This window comes from Elephantulus edwardii, unplaced genomic scaffold (assembly GCF_000299155.1).
Source record: "Elephantulus edwardii isolate Elephantulus edwardi_28Jun2011 unplaced genomic scaffold, EleEdw1.0 scaffold00004, whole genome shotgun sequence".
In the NCBI taxonomy this organism is placed as follows: Eukaryota; Metazoa; Chordata; class Mammalia; order Macroscelidea; family Macroscelididae; genus Elephantulus; species Elephantulus edwardii.
The window spans coordinates 16,036,433-16,048,925 of record NW_006399754.1 but is presented as its reverse complement, the minus strand read 5'-3'; the positions used below and the strand labels follow the sequence as shown (position 1 = coordinate 16,048,925).

At 42.2% G+C, this 12,493-nt stretch overlaps 1 protein-coding gene across 1 annotated transcript in view; it reads left to right on the top strand.

Annotated features, from left to right (window-relative positions):
* The window catches only part of DNAJC3 (DnaJ (Hsp40) homolog, subfamily C, member 3), a 56,180-nt gene that overhangs the window by 25,360 nt on the left and 18,327 nt on the right, over nt 1-12,493 (top strand). Inside the window, exons 4-6 of the mRNA XM_006879625.1 lie at nt 3,394-3,468; nt 9,541-9,693; nt 12,401-12,490. Of these exons, the coding sequence (XP_006879687.1) occupies nt 3,394-3,468; nt 9,541-9,693; nt 12,401-12,490 (318 nt within the window). The remainder of the gene's footprint in view (nt 1-3,393; nt 3,469-9,540; nt 9,694-12,400; nt 12,491-12,493) is intronic.

Below are 12,493 nucleotides of genomic sequence, written 5' to 3'. Positions count from 1 at the left end.
ACTTTAAACTCCCTTTAAAGTTGAACCTGAGGGACCTTGCTCATTGCTGTTGGGTTGATGGTAGTTTGTGGTGGCCCCGTCGCCCCACGATCTCTAGGGTGTGAAGGCTGTGACCTTGTGGAAAGAGCTTGCCAGAGTGTCTTCGGGGTGTTTTCGAACCCCCAACTCCATGTGCCATCTAAGGATCAGTAAGGAAATTTGGAGGAGGTAGTTTATTTGTTTAGGTGAGTACTGGCATGCAGGGTACAGATAAAGAATGTAGAAAATGACTGGGAAATTCTGGGCTTCAAGTACTTTTCATCAAAGATCTGTGCTCACAAGAGAGGCACACAGGTCAGTAGGGGATCTTTAGGACTCTTGCAGTGGTATTAGTCGCTGTGAGGTTTAAAAAGACAAGTCTGTGTGAAAGGTGGTATGTACAGCAAGGTGTGAGGCTGAGAAAGGGGCTGAGTGAACAGTTGTTGAATTAAGAAACAATGAGGTAGGGGAGCTCTCTCTGGTGGCCTAGTGGCAAGGAGCAGCAACTACAATCCCAGAGGCGAACGGTTCAAATCCACCAGATGCTCTGCCGGGGAAGGAGGGACAATTTCCTCCTGTACCAGTCAGATCTGATTTGATGGTACATGCACAGAAAAATAATAAAATAAAAATAATAAAAAAAAAGAAACAATGAGGTGACTGATGACCATTTCTATTAATATTTTAGCAGCAAAGATAAAGAGGGTGGTAGCTCAGTTGAGCAGTGGTGTTTTTATATGGAAACCATGCTAGATTAGACAAGCTTCTCCCCTAAGACACACACACACACACACACACACACACACACACTCTTCTGACCTGGAGCAGCTTACAGCAAGGCTGATGGCTGACAGCTTTGATAAAAGTTGGCAAAGAGAGCTTGTGGGCGGGAGCAAAGGAAGAGGCCCGTTGTGAGGGCCAACTGACAAAACCCACTTACCAGTTAGTTGGTTTCGGAATTCATTTGGTAACACATCTGTTTACTGCCATATTCCAAAGGGAAGAGGGAATTCATGCTTGCAAAGGTGGAGGGTTGGCGAAGGAGAGGAAGACCCTCCCTCCGCTAGGTGGATTGACACAGTGACTGCTGCAATGGGCTCTCGTGTGTCAGAGATTGTGAGGATGTCACAGGACAGGACAGGGCTCAGATGTGTTGTTTAGGGTCGCTGTGAGTCGTACTTAACTCAGCGGCACCTGACAACAACAACCGCAGTTAGGTTTGGTGGCTGCTTGCCTTGAAATGTTATAATTTAAGGTGGAATTTCCTAAGTACATAGCACTGGTCTGTGCGTTGCTGTACAGAGGTAACTCGTGTTGCTGTGATGTTGAACACTGTGACACTGATGTGCCAATCATGGTAATGGATACCCATGGTGGACAATGTTGACTGGAGCTTCCCAACTAAATCAAGCCTGGAAGCAGAAGCGGCGTCCACTTCTGAAATGGCTTGCCTCCGGAAACTCTATGTACCAACAGTGTTCAGGCGTTTCGTTCATAGGGTCGCCATGAGTCATCTACGACTCGACGGCACCAAACAACATTACTTTATAGAACTTAACTAAACCTTTCACAAAGGTTCAAACAGCTTGTTTTCCTTGTGATAAGGTGGCTGTTAGCTAGATGGAGTACTTTTGAGTCTTTTCACATGTGTTGATCCATATAACAAGATTAGGGGAATTTTTATGTACTGTGACAATAATACATGTTTTAGTAGAATAATGATGATGTGGTTTCTGCTTTATGGTCGATGTTAATCATCAGAGTTGGGACTCTTAGAAGAAATTGGGTTACATTTGTTAGAAAGGAAGAATGGTCAAAGATGGAGAAAGCATGCTAAAAAGAGGCACTGCTGTTCTGGTGATAGTACCGTCGATATTGGCATTCAGAGTTAACAGAACAACAAGCCTCTAAGGGAGCTCTGGTGGCCTAGTGGTAAAGAAGCTGCACTGCAATCCCGAAGGTGTGTCGTTCAAATCCATGGCAATCTCCTCCTGTGCCAGTTGAATCTGATTCAATGGTAGATGAAAATAAATAAATTTAAAAAAAAAAAAAACAAAAAACCCCACCCAAACCCAATCAAGCCTGCATATGGGTCTTTGTATAATTCCAGACTGACTACCCAACTTTTTTAAACTTTTTTTTTTTTTTTTTGTGTGTGTGTGTGTGTGTGTGTGTGTGTGTAACATCAAATCCGATCTGACTGGTACAGGAGGAGATTCTCCCTCCTTCTCCCACCAGAGCTTCTGGTGGATTCGAACCATACACCTCTGGGATTGCAGTGCAACTTCTTGCCACTAGGCTACCAGAGTGTGATGGACTACCCAACTTTTACAGTAGGGGTAAATGAGGACTCTTGTGGGTATGGACTTGTGCTGCCAGAAGGAGGCAGTTCAAATCCACCAGCTGCTCCGTGGGAGAAAGATGAGCAGGCTCCTCCCCTGGGGTTTCCAGCCTCTGAAAACCTGCTGGAGAGTCAGCTCTGAGTCAGTTCCAGCTTGATGACAGCGAGAGCATAGTGGTAAACGCTTTGAGTTTTTGCTTTAGGTAACATACCATCAAACACCTTTTTACAGTATACAGTTTGGTGGTTTTTAGTATATCACAAGGTTATGCAGTAATTACCACTTTCTAATTCCGGAACATTCTGTCACCCCTAGAATCAATCTTGTTCCTGGAAGCAGTCACTCCCCAGTCCCCTCCCTCAGTTTGGGAACCACAAATCTGCCTGCCTTCTGCACGCCTTTGCCTGCTCTGGTCATTTTGTAGCATCCTTGGCTGCTGACTCCCACCTTTGTAGTTTGAGGCCTTCCCAAGGGGCCTGGGAAGGAAGCCGTGGTGATCAACTCTTGGGAATGTTGAAAACTTGTGGGGTGCTGGGGCTGACACCCCAGGACCAACTTAGCAGCAGTCCTTCCTGGACTCCTTCATGGATTAGAACCCCCTTTGTGTTGAATCACTTAGCATTTTCTTAAGATTTATCCCTGGTGTATCAGTACTTTTTATGGCTGATTAATATTTCATTGTGTGGATAATACTGCATTTTGTGTTTTAATAATTTAGCTGATAGACATTTGAATTGTACTCACTTTTTGCTCAGTGCTGTGAGCATTTATGTACAAGCTTTTATATGGACAATATGTTTTTCATTCTCTTGGGTAAAGCAAAAAAGTATTTTAGAGAAAGCATGCCTTAACAGACATTACACACACTCATTGGTTCCAGGATTTTTATATTTTTCCCCCCTCAGAGTGCCAATTTAAACAAATGAGCATCAGGGAAAAAGAATAAATATTTCATTGATGACTTTATTAACATATTTAGATTTATCCTTTGAGTTTAATGGAAATTTAAATGGCCTGTCCTTCTCTTTTGCAGGCAAGATTACAGAGAGGCCACTTACTTCTCAAACAGGGAAGACTTGATGAAGCAGAAGATGATTTTAAAAAAGTAGTAAGTTACATTTGTACTTGACTCCATGACGATGTCATTTGCATGTTGCAAAGAGGGTCTGATCCTTGGAGAGGGACATCATGCTTGGACGGATGGAGGGACAGAGAAAGAGAGGGAGACCATCAATGAGATGGACTGATTCAGTGATTGGGGTAATGAGAGTGCTTGTGTCAGAGACAATAAAGTTGGCACAGCATAGAGCAGGTTTTAGGACTGTTGTACATAGGGTCACTATGAGTCAGTAGCAACTTGTCGACACATAACAACAACATTTTGGGCTTAGTTTTTGTATAAAGACATTTAATCTGGTAGTTTATAGTTCTAAGGAAACTACCAGTTTGATTGTTTCTGTAAGATTCATAGTTCCAGGATTAATACTAATGAATCACATTAACAGATGTAAGAGTCGACTGAACATGTACTGAATCCCAAGTCAGTTTATAAGGCTCGCTTCTTCCTGCTCTGTCTCTGTCTCTACATGTCTGTTAGCTATTCTCACAGTCCCCCTAAAGGACTTGGAGATCTCATATTTGAAAAGAATACTTTAACTGATTTTCATGAGAAGTTTGCAGTCTTCCATAATGTCAAGTGTTGGGGAGAATGTTACATATTACATGCAATTGAAGGAAAAGGCATTTGACTGTGGATCACAACAAACTGTGGCTGACTCTGAGAAGAACGGGAATCCTAGAACACTTGATTGTGCTTATGTGAAACCTGTACTTGGAACAGGAGGTAATTGTCAGAACAGAGCAAGGAGACCCTGCATGGTTCAAAATCAGGCAATGTGTATGTCAGGGATGCATCCTATCTCCAAACCTTTTCAATCTATATGCAGAACAGATCATCTGGGAGGCTGGGCTCTATGAAGAGGAATGTGGCATCAAGATTGGAAGAATAGTCATCAACAGCCTCCAGTATGCAGATGATACAACCTTGCTTGACTAAACAGAGGAGGACCTGAGGCATTTGCTGTAGAAGATAAAGGACTGCAGCCTTCAGCTGAACATCAAAAAAAGAAAGATTCTCGCCACTGGGCCAATTGGCAGCATCATGATAGATGGTGAAGAGATTGAGATTGTTGACAGGTTCAGTTTTCTTGACTCAACAGTCAACACTCTTGGTACCAGTAGCCAGGAAGTCAGAAGACAGTGTGCTGTCAGAGACCTCTCCAGAGTACTGAAGAGCAATGATGTCAGTCGGAATTGAGAGAACAGACAAAGGAGGAACCTTTGAGTTTTATTATGGTTAGGAGGTGAGACAGTGTGAAGGCTCCTGTTCACGGACTCGTCACTGGTGGTTTGAACTGTGTACCTAAGTAACGATCAGGTGGCTGTACTGTTGGCATGCTCTGCTGTGGGGCCCAAGGGAGAGCTGGAGCGTGAATCCCAAGAGTTTCCAGCCATCAGACATCAAACACATGGAGTGAGACTCATCCTTATATAAAGCAAAGAGGAATCTAGGATGCCTTCTGCAATTGTTATGATGGACGACTCTGCAGTTAGGCTTAAAGAAGAAAGTGAGACCATTTTTCTTTGTATTAAACATTTTATTTAAAGATTTTTACAATAAAAGGAAAATATGCTAATACAGGTTACTTTATGATGACTAAGGCAATATTCTACATGACAGAACAACACAACAGAAATCATAGATGCAAATGTACCGGTACAGAACAAGCAGAATAACCAGGCTTTGAACATATGAAATGGTCTGACCACAAATAACATACTATTGCAGAGTATTTTTTCTTGTAATGCGGAAATTCTGGCCACTCTGATCAGCAACTTGCCTTATTCCCCTCGTGAGCATTTTGAAGGAATTTTTTTATACAAAGAACTGGCGTGGCACTTAAAAGACGGAAAAAAACCAGAACACAATTGAAAACATTTGTAATGTAATTCTGTATAAAATATACATTAGATCTTATTTGTTAAAAAAAAGATTTTAAAAAACCCAGCAAAAATAACCTGAATAATGGTTAAAAAAAACCCCCTCATCATAGAAAACAAAGTCCATCTTTTGTAACATTAAAACATCAGTAGAAAACAGATTTTTTTAATGAGAAGATCGCTACCTTGAAGTTGTTCATTTGAAATTTGTTTAAAGTTGTGGATGAGGCGGTGACTCCGTGCTTGATGAGCGTGATAGCAGGAGGGTGTGGTGGACGGAGGGAAGGGAATTCTGTTTGGACCAAGTTGCAGAGATGCCTTGTAGATGTCTGGTTGCACACGCCCAGCTCACAGCTGTTGGTCTGGCGGTGAGTGGACACTGAGTGAACTAGTAGGTGTGGTTAATGTAGGCTTTGGAAGTGACTTGGAGCCAACATTTCTTTCTCTGTGAGATAGAGGATAATCTGCAGCTAAAGCATGTCTCCACACTGACAAGCTGTTCATAAAGGGAGAATATTTTTAAAGTCTTCTTAGTGAACTCTAGTCTGACTCTTAAAATAAAATATGACATTTGAAAGGGTTCTTTGTCATTTATCCATACATGCCTTTGTCTGCTCAGAACTCTGAAGGATTTTTAAGACTCCCAGAGGTCTCAAGGTCTGTCATGCCTAGGGAATCTCTGCTGTAGGCGTGTACCTGAGAAGGTAATTGATGCTTTGAAAGTTCAGGGCGTTTTTAACCTGGTAGAGCAGTTTGGCTCTGTCCTGCTAGGTATTCCTGCTAACAGCATTACAGAGGTCCTTTGAAGAGTTCCACATCTCCACCGACTCTCAGTGTGAACAGACAGTATAAGTTGCCAGCCCGGTTGGTATAAGAAACTCCACTTTATAGATTTTATTTGTATTTCCCCTGGATTCTATTTATCCAGCTCTTGATTCTCCTGTCAGCCCACCTCTCTCTCCCTTCTACTCACTATTGATTTCCATTTTCCCCCTTATTCTATGTTTAGATTGTTCTAGAAAAAGACAGGAACATAACAGTGCTTTCACCTACCTCTTGACTTGCGTACTCTTGGATTTTTTTAGTGCTTTATTTCTCTCTCTCTTTTGGTTCGTTCAGATTATTCTTTTTATATAGTTCTTATAACAGAAACAAAGTATGAAAACAAGTTCTTGAAATCACAGAATTTTTTAAAAGAACATTTTATATCCCGAAGATTTTCCTCTATCAACTAAAAACCTTAAATTTGTGTTGCTTAAAGCGCCATAGCCTAGATAGTTATTTGAAGAATGTGTTTCTGTCCAAACCGAACCAATTCACAGATGACCTCAAAGAGGCTCCAGATTTTCAGAGTCTGGAGATCCTCTGCCCTTGTGTGGACAGTGCGACTCCCTGTCTGCTCGGCCACCAGGACGCCTTTAATGGCATTGTTGTTGTTTAGATACCATCAGTGTGAGAGTACAGCTCATAGTGACCCTGTGAGCAGCAGATCTGTGTCTGGTCGCATCCTCTGCCGTCCTCACAATCTTAGACAGAATCCAGCCCTTTGCTGCAGCCACCGTGTCAGTCCACCTGGTTGAGGGGCTTTCCGTCTCCAGCTTCCTGAGCATGACGTCCTCCTCCAAGGAAGAGCTTCTCCTGGCATCATGCCAAAGGATGTGAAACACGGCTTTGTCGTCTCTACCTCCAAGGAACACTCTGGCTGCACCTTCTCAGAGACATACCTATTTGTTCTTTGGCAGTCCAGGGGCTATTCGGTACTGTCCTCTGACCCCACAGTTTAAAGGAATCGATTTTAACACAAAATTACCAGCAGGAGGCATACTGATTTTGTGATCTGCAAGCAGTTGGCTGAATGTTTCTTACGCCAGCCTTTACTTTTATTTTGACCACAGAAGGGTCAAATGAATTCTTATTACCCCACGACTTTAATTGCTATGCTTTTCAGAGTTGTAGATTGTTGGTACATAAAGCCATAAAGTACATAAAGTAGGGTCGTACATAAATTAGGGTGCCATCAAGTTGACTAAAACTTAGCAACCCTATGAACCTTGACCTCCCGTGAACCTTGGCCTGTCCTACAAAATCATCGCCTTCACTGATGTGCGTGAACCTAGTGTTACAGTCACGTGAGAGGCTTCCTCTTTCTCTGACCTTCCACTGTTCCCAGCATGATGTCTTTTCCAGGGAGTGGCTTGTCTCCACAGTATGTCTAGAGCACGTGAGGCATTTCATTCTCTTCTCCTTTAAAGGAGCCCTCTGGTTCCACTGCCTATAAGATAGACTTACTGGTTTTTTGGTTTTTTTTGTAGCCCAAGGCATAGTCAGCACTCTTAACACTGCAATTCTTCTGTAATCCTTATTTATTTCAGATGCATAGGAAGTAATCGAAAAGACCCATGACTTGGGTAAGGCACACCTTAGTCTTTAAACTGACATTCTTGCTCTCTTTAGCACTGTGGAGAGGTCCTTCACAGCATATTTTCCCAATGTAGTATATCTTTTGATATCTTGACTGCTGTTACCATGGGTATTATTTGTGGAGCCAGTAAAATAAAATCCTTGACCATATCCATGTCTTCTTCCTCTGTCATTATGTTGCCTGAGAAACACTTGTCTTTGGTTTGGCAGTGCAGCCCCTTATGCACTAGGCCAGTAGAGGTGCTAACGAGTCATAGTTACCTAGAATTCCTCTCTTCTAAATCAGGTTTATTCCTTCAAAAGTTAAAACTTACACAAAAGTATTACTCAAATAATTCTGAAATATGAAATGAGAAATACAGGTGCTTAGTTAAATGAGAGAGATGCTAGAAGAAGACTTCCCATGTCTGCAGCCCATTCAAAACTGGAACTCGTCAACTGCCATTCACGACAGTTTGCATCTTCACAAGGAAACTAGATTTCAAATGTGGTTACATATACAAGGAGCTCTTGTGGCCTAGTGGTAAGAAACCCTGCCACATTCCTGAAGGCACGTGGTTCGAATCCACCAGCTGCTCTGAAGAGGATGGGCGGTCTCCTCCTGGGTGATTAACAGCCTCTGAATCTGTCAGGTTCCAGCTTGATTCCACCTGACAACAATAGTAATTAATATAGTTATATTACATGCAACACAGTTCTATTATGTAATAAAGTTAGGTGTAATAATTGTAAAAAGATACCAATCTCTTTTTAATAGGCACTCAGTTTTTCTGTGACAGCAAGTTTAAGGTTTTCCATTGGGAGAAAGAAATTGTTAAGCATCAGTTTGTTCTGGGATGTGGGCTGAGAGGGGATTAGCTGTGCCTGAACACAAGGGAGGTTACTGGGGTGATGGAAAGGGTCTGAAACTGTGGTAATACTCCCACAGCTTAGTAAATACATTAAAGATCATCAGATTGTACACTGGGAATAGGTTATGGCATATAAATTATACCTCTATAAAGCTGGTTTAAAAAAAGAGAGAGAGAAACTGCAAACCCCACTATGTGTTTTTTTGTTAGATTCTGCACTCTAATTTTAATCTGTAAATTCTTCCCTTTTTAGTGCACCGTTACACCTCTATTATCAAATCCTTTTTGTATTCTGGAACCACTCTTAAAAACCTCCCTTCCTCCCTCTGCTTTTATTTTTGGTAAAATTATTTTATGCTGCTGCTTTTTATTGTTTACCATCGAGTTGGACCCGATTGATAGCTGGTCCTCCAGCGGGTTTGCACAGGCAGGTTAAGCTCAGAGGAGATTTCTTTCCTGCAGAGCAGCTGGTAGATTTGAACCATGTGCCTTCGGGTTGCCTCTGCAGCTCCTTACCACTAGGCTACCAGAGTTCCCAATTTATACTTAGAAAATATAATCAGAGGCAGAGAGTAACTAGAACTCATGTTGATTTGTGAGGCCACGCTGCATGTAAGAAGGTGAGAAGGGTGCCTGCCTGCCTTCATCTTTACTCTTCAGTTCAGTACATGTGTTTCCTGAAAAGTTTGGGGGGGACTACAGCTCCCTCTTATGTATCCCTCAGAGGGAAAAACCATGCCTTCGCTGCCACATCCCACAGGGGTCAGCTGGTTTTGTCAGGGCCTCTTTACTCCCTCCTCCTAATGAATTTTAAGTATTGACATGGTCAGATATTTGTGAATATTATGAATATTCACTATTAGAAGAGATTGAGAGCACATTTTAATACGATGTTATTATTCTTATAGCTCAAATCGAATCCAAGTGAAAACGAAGAAAAGGAAGCCCAGTCTCAGCTGTTAAAATCGGATGAAATGCAGCGCTTACGCTCACAAGCACTGTATGCTTTTGAGAGTGCAGATTACGCTGCTGCCGTCACCTTCCTCGATAGGATTTTAGAGGTGAGTGTCCTGCGTCCTGCTGCGGACAAGCCAGTACTTACTCCGTGTGCACTTTCTATTCCACAAACACCTGCACAGGCTAGCCTCAGATTGGTCCTTGGACTTTCAGCTCCAGGCGAAAGTTCGCTTATGCAGACCAGAGTTTGAAACGAAGTTTTCTGTAATTGCATTATGGAGCAGGAGTTGGATATTTTTTTGTACCTTGTATGATTTGCTGTTTTGATTGGACTTTACTCTTTTTGAGAAAGGAAAAACTAGGAGCTAAAGAATGAGGTAAAAGATGAAAAAACTACCAAAATGGTAATTTGGGAAGAAAAATATATTTAGGCTGGTGAAGAAGTGGTGAAAACAATTTCATATAAGGAAATCTAAGGCTAGAGAGTTGTCTCCAGAAGTCAAGTGGACAAAGATACTCAAATGGAAGCAATCTTAAGTTTATATATTATTTTCACCATGATTTTCATTTACAGACCTTAGACCGATGACAAATGTGGAATAGATATTTCTGTGATTCTTTTGCAGGGAAAATAATGAGATGTCCACTGGAATATGTTTTGTTTCATAATTTTAATGCCTTTATTAGAGAAATTCAAAGGTATAATTTTTTACTCCCGGTCCTTAGACTGCCCGTCTTGACCTAGCTCCAGGGATTGCCCATGATATAAATGTGTTGATTTTCATGTACAGTGATTGGGTCCTGTGAGTTCTACTCCGTCTTCTCCCACGGAGCCACTGCATGTGTTCAGATAGCCAGCATTTTGGTCAGCCGCTTTGTGCTCGTAGAAAGTTGACACGACTTTAGAACTCAGCCTCATTACGTCAAGTTGGAACCAACTCATAGCTGACCTTCCAGGAGGTTTTCAGTGGCTGTTAAAAATCGTGCAGGAAGAGATTTCTCATCTCACTCTCAAGGAGCAGCTGGTGGATTTGAACCCCTCGAGAGGCACCACTTCTGGGTTTATAGGGCGACTCACCGAGAACGACTTCATCAGAGCTTCCTGAACTTTAGAACACTTCTAAGAAATATGCGAAGTGACTTCCAGTAGGCTTTCCTGAAGTACTTTTATGTTTAGGAAAATACTAATGTATTTCAGTAGGCAACATCTTAGATAGAGAAAACAATTGGAAGTTGTCAGTAATTTCATTTTACTTGGATCAATAATAACCAGTACCCGTGCGAATACTAGTCAGTTGATTAAGACATCTATCTCCAGAGTGCTAAAGAGCAATGAAGTCAGTTTAAAGACTAAGGTACGCCTCAGTTGCTTTCTGTGCATCTGGAAGTTGGACAGTGAGAAGGATGACAGAAGGACTAACGCATTTGAATTGTGGTGTCGGAGAAGAGTACTGAATATGCCGTGAACACCAAAAGGAAAACAAGCTTATCCTGGAGGAAGTGCAAGCAGGTTGTTCCCTAGCGGCAAGGAGGGTGAAACTTGACTTCACATATTTCCAGCATGTTGTCAGGCGGTACCAGTTGTTGGAAAAAGCACCATGCTGAGACGGGTATAGGATCAGAGGGTATAGGGTCAGCGTGCCTGCTCCCGTGAGCTCGGGGATGTCGGAGGTTGTGAGGATGGCATGAGATAGGGAAGATGCAGGTGTGTTCACAGTGTCACTGTGAGTCTCAGTCAGCTCAGTGGCACATAACAACCACCACCACCACCACCACCACCTGTTGGAATCCACTCTGTGGCAGTGAGTTTGGGTTTGATGTGTTTGGTAGGCATCCCTGGGTGGCACAGTTAAGCGCACAGCCACAAGCTGGAAGGTTGGTAGCTTGAACCCCCCCAGACGTGCCTCTGAAGACAGAGCTGGTGGCCTGTGTGTGAAATGTCCCAACCTTGGAAACCTTGTGGTGCATTTTGACCTGCACACGTGGCAGGGCATGGACAGGCGTGCCTGCTAAGCATTGTGGGCTTTTCCCAAGATGGTGAGGTGTGAAGGCCCTACTTCCCAGCATCTCACAATGGTTGGTTTCTTCCTTCTTTCTTTTGGTAAAGATTTCATTTCACAGATAATGTTTAACAAAGGAAAGTTTCATGTAGTCTTTACTAGAATAGAATTATTTTGCTACCTCAGAGCTAGATTTTTTGACTGGAAATAAGGGTTGTTGATTAAGTTAAAAAAAAACACCCAAAAAACTAATTATAGAAAATACTCTTCAAAATCACATGTGCTTCTGTGGTAACTACTATCTATTAGTAGATATTATTTTGTTTTTAATTTTTTTAAATTTAATTTTATTATTGTTTGTGTGTGTATGTGTGTACCATCAAATCAGATCTGACTGGTACAGGAGGAGATTGTCCCTCCGTCTCCGGCAGAGCATTTGGTTGATTTGAACCACACACCTCTGGGATTGCAGTGCAGCTTCTTGCCACTAGGCTACCAGAGCTCTCCTGTTTTGTTTTTAATTGTAAAGTTTCAGAACTATATAATCGAAGGAGGTAGAAAAATGTCCTTCCCCCCCTTTTCTGCATTAAAATTCATTTAAGATATCCTAGGAGAAACTCTTCTGAGTTGATGATCAGTTTTTTCAGTCTAAATTTCCCGTCTTTTAAACACCGTGTGCACTATATGTCATCACATGAGTTGAGGATGCTTTATGCCGATGGCTAACGTAGGTGAGAGCGTGTGAGGTGCGAGTATGAAGGTGCCGAAGTTGCTGTTTCTGTCTTAAAGTCTAGTTCTTCTGTTTCTCAAGGTTTGTGTTTGGGATGCAGAACTGCGGGAGCTTCGAGCTGAGTGCTTTGTAAGAGAAGGAGAACCGCGGAAAGCGATAAGTGATTTAAAAGCT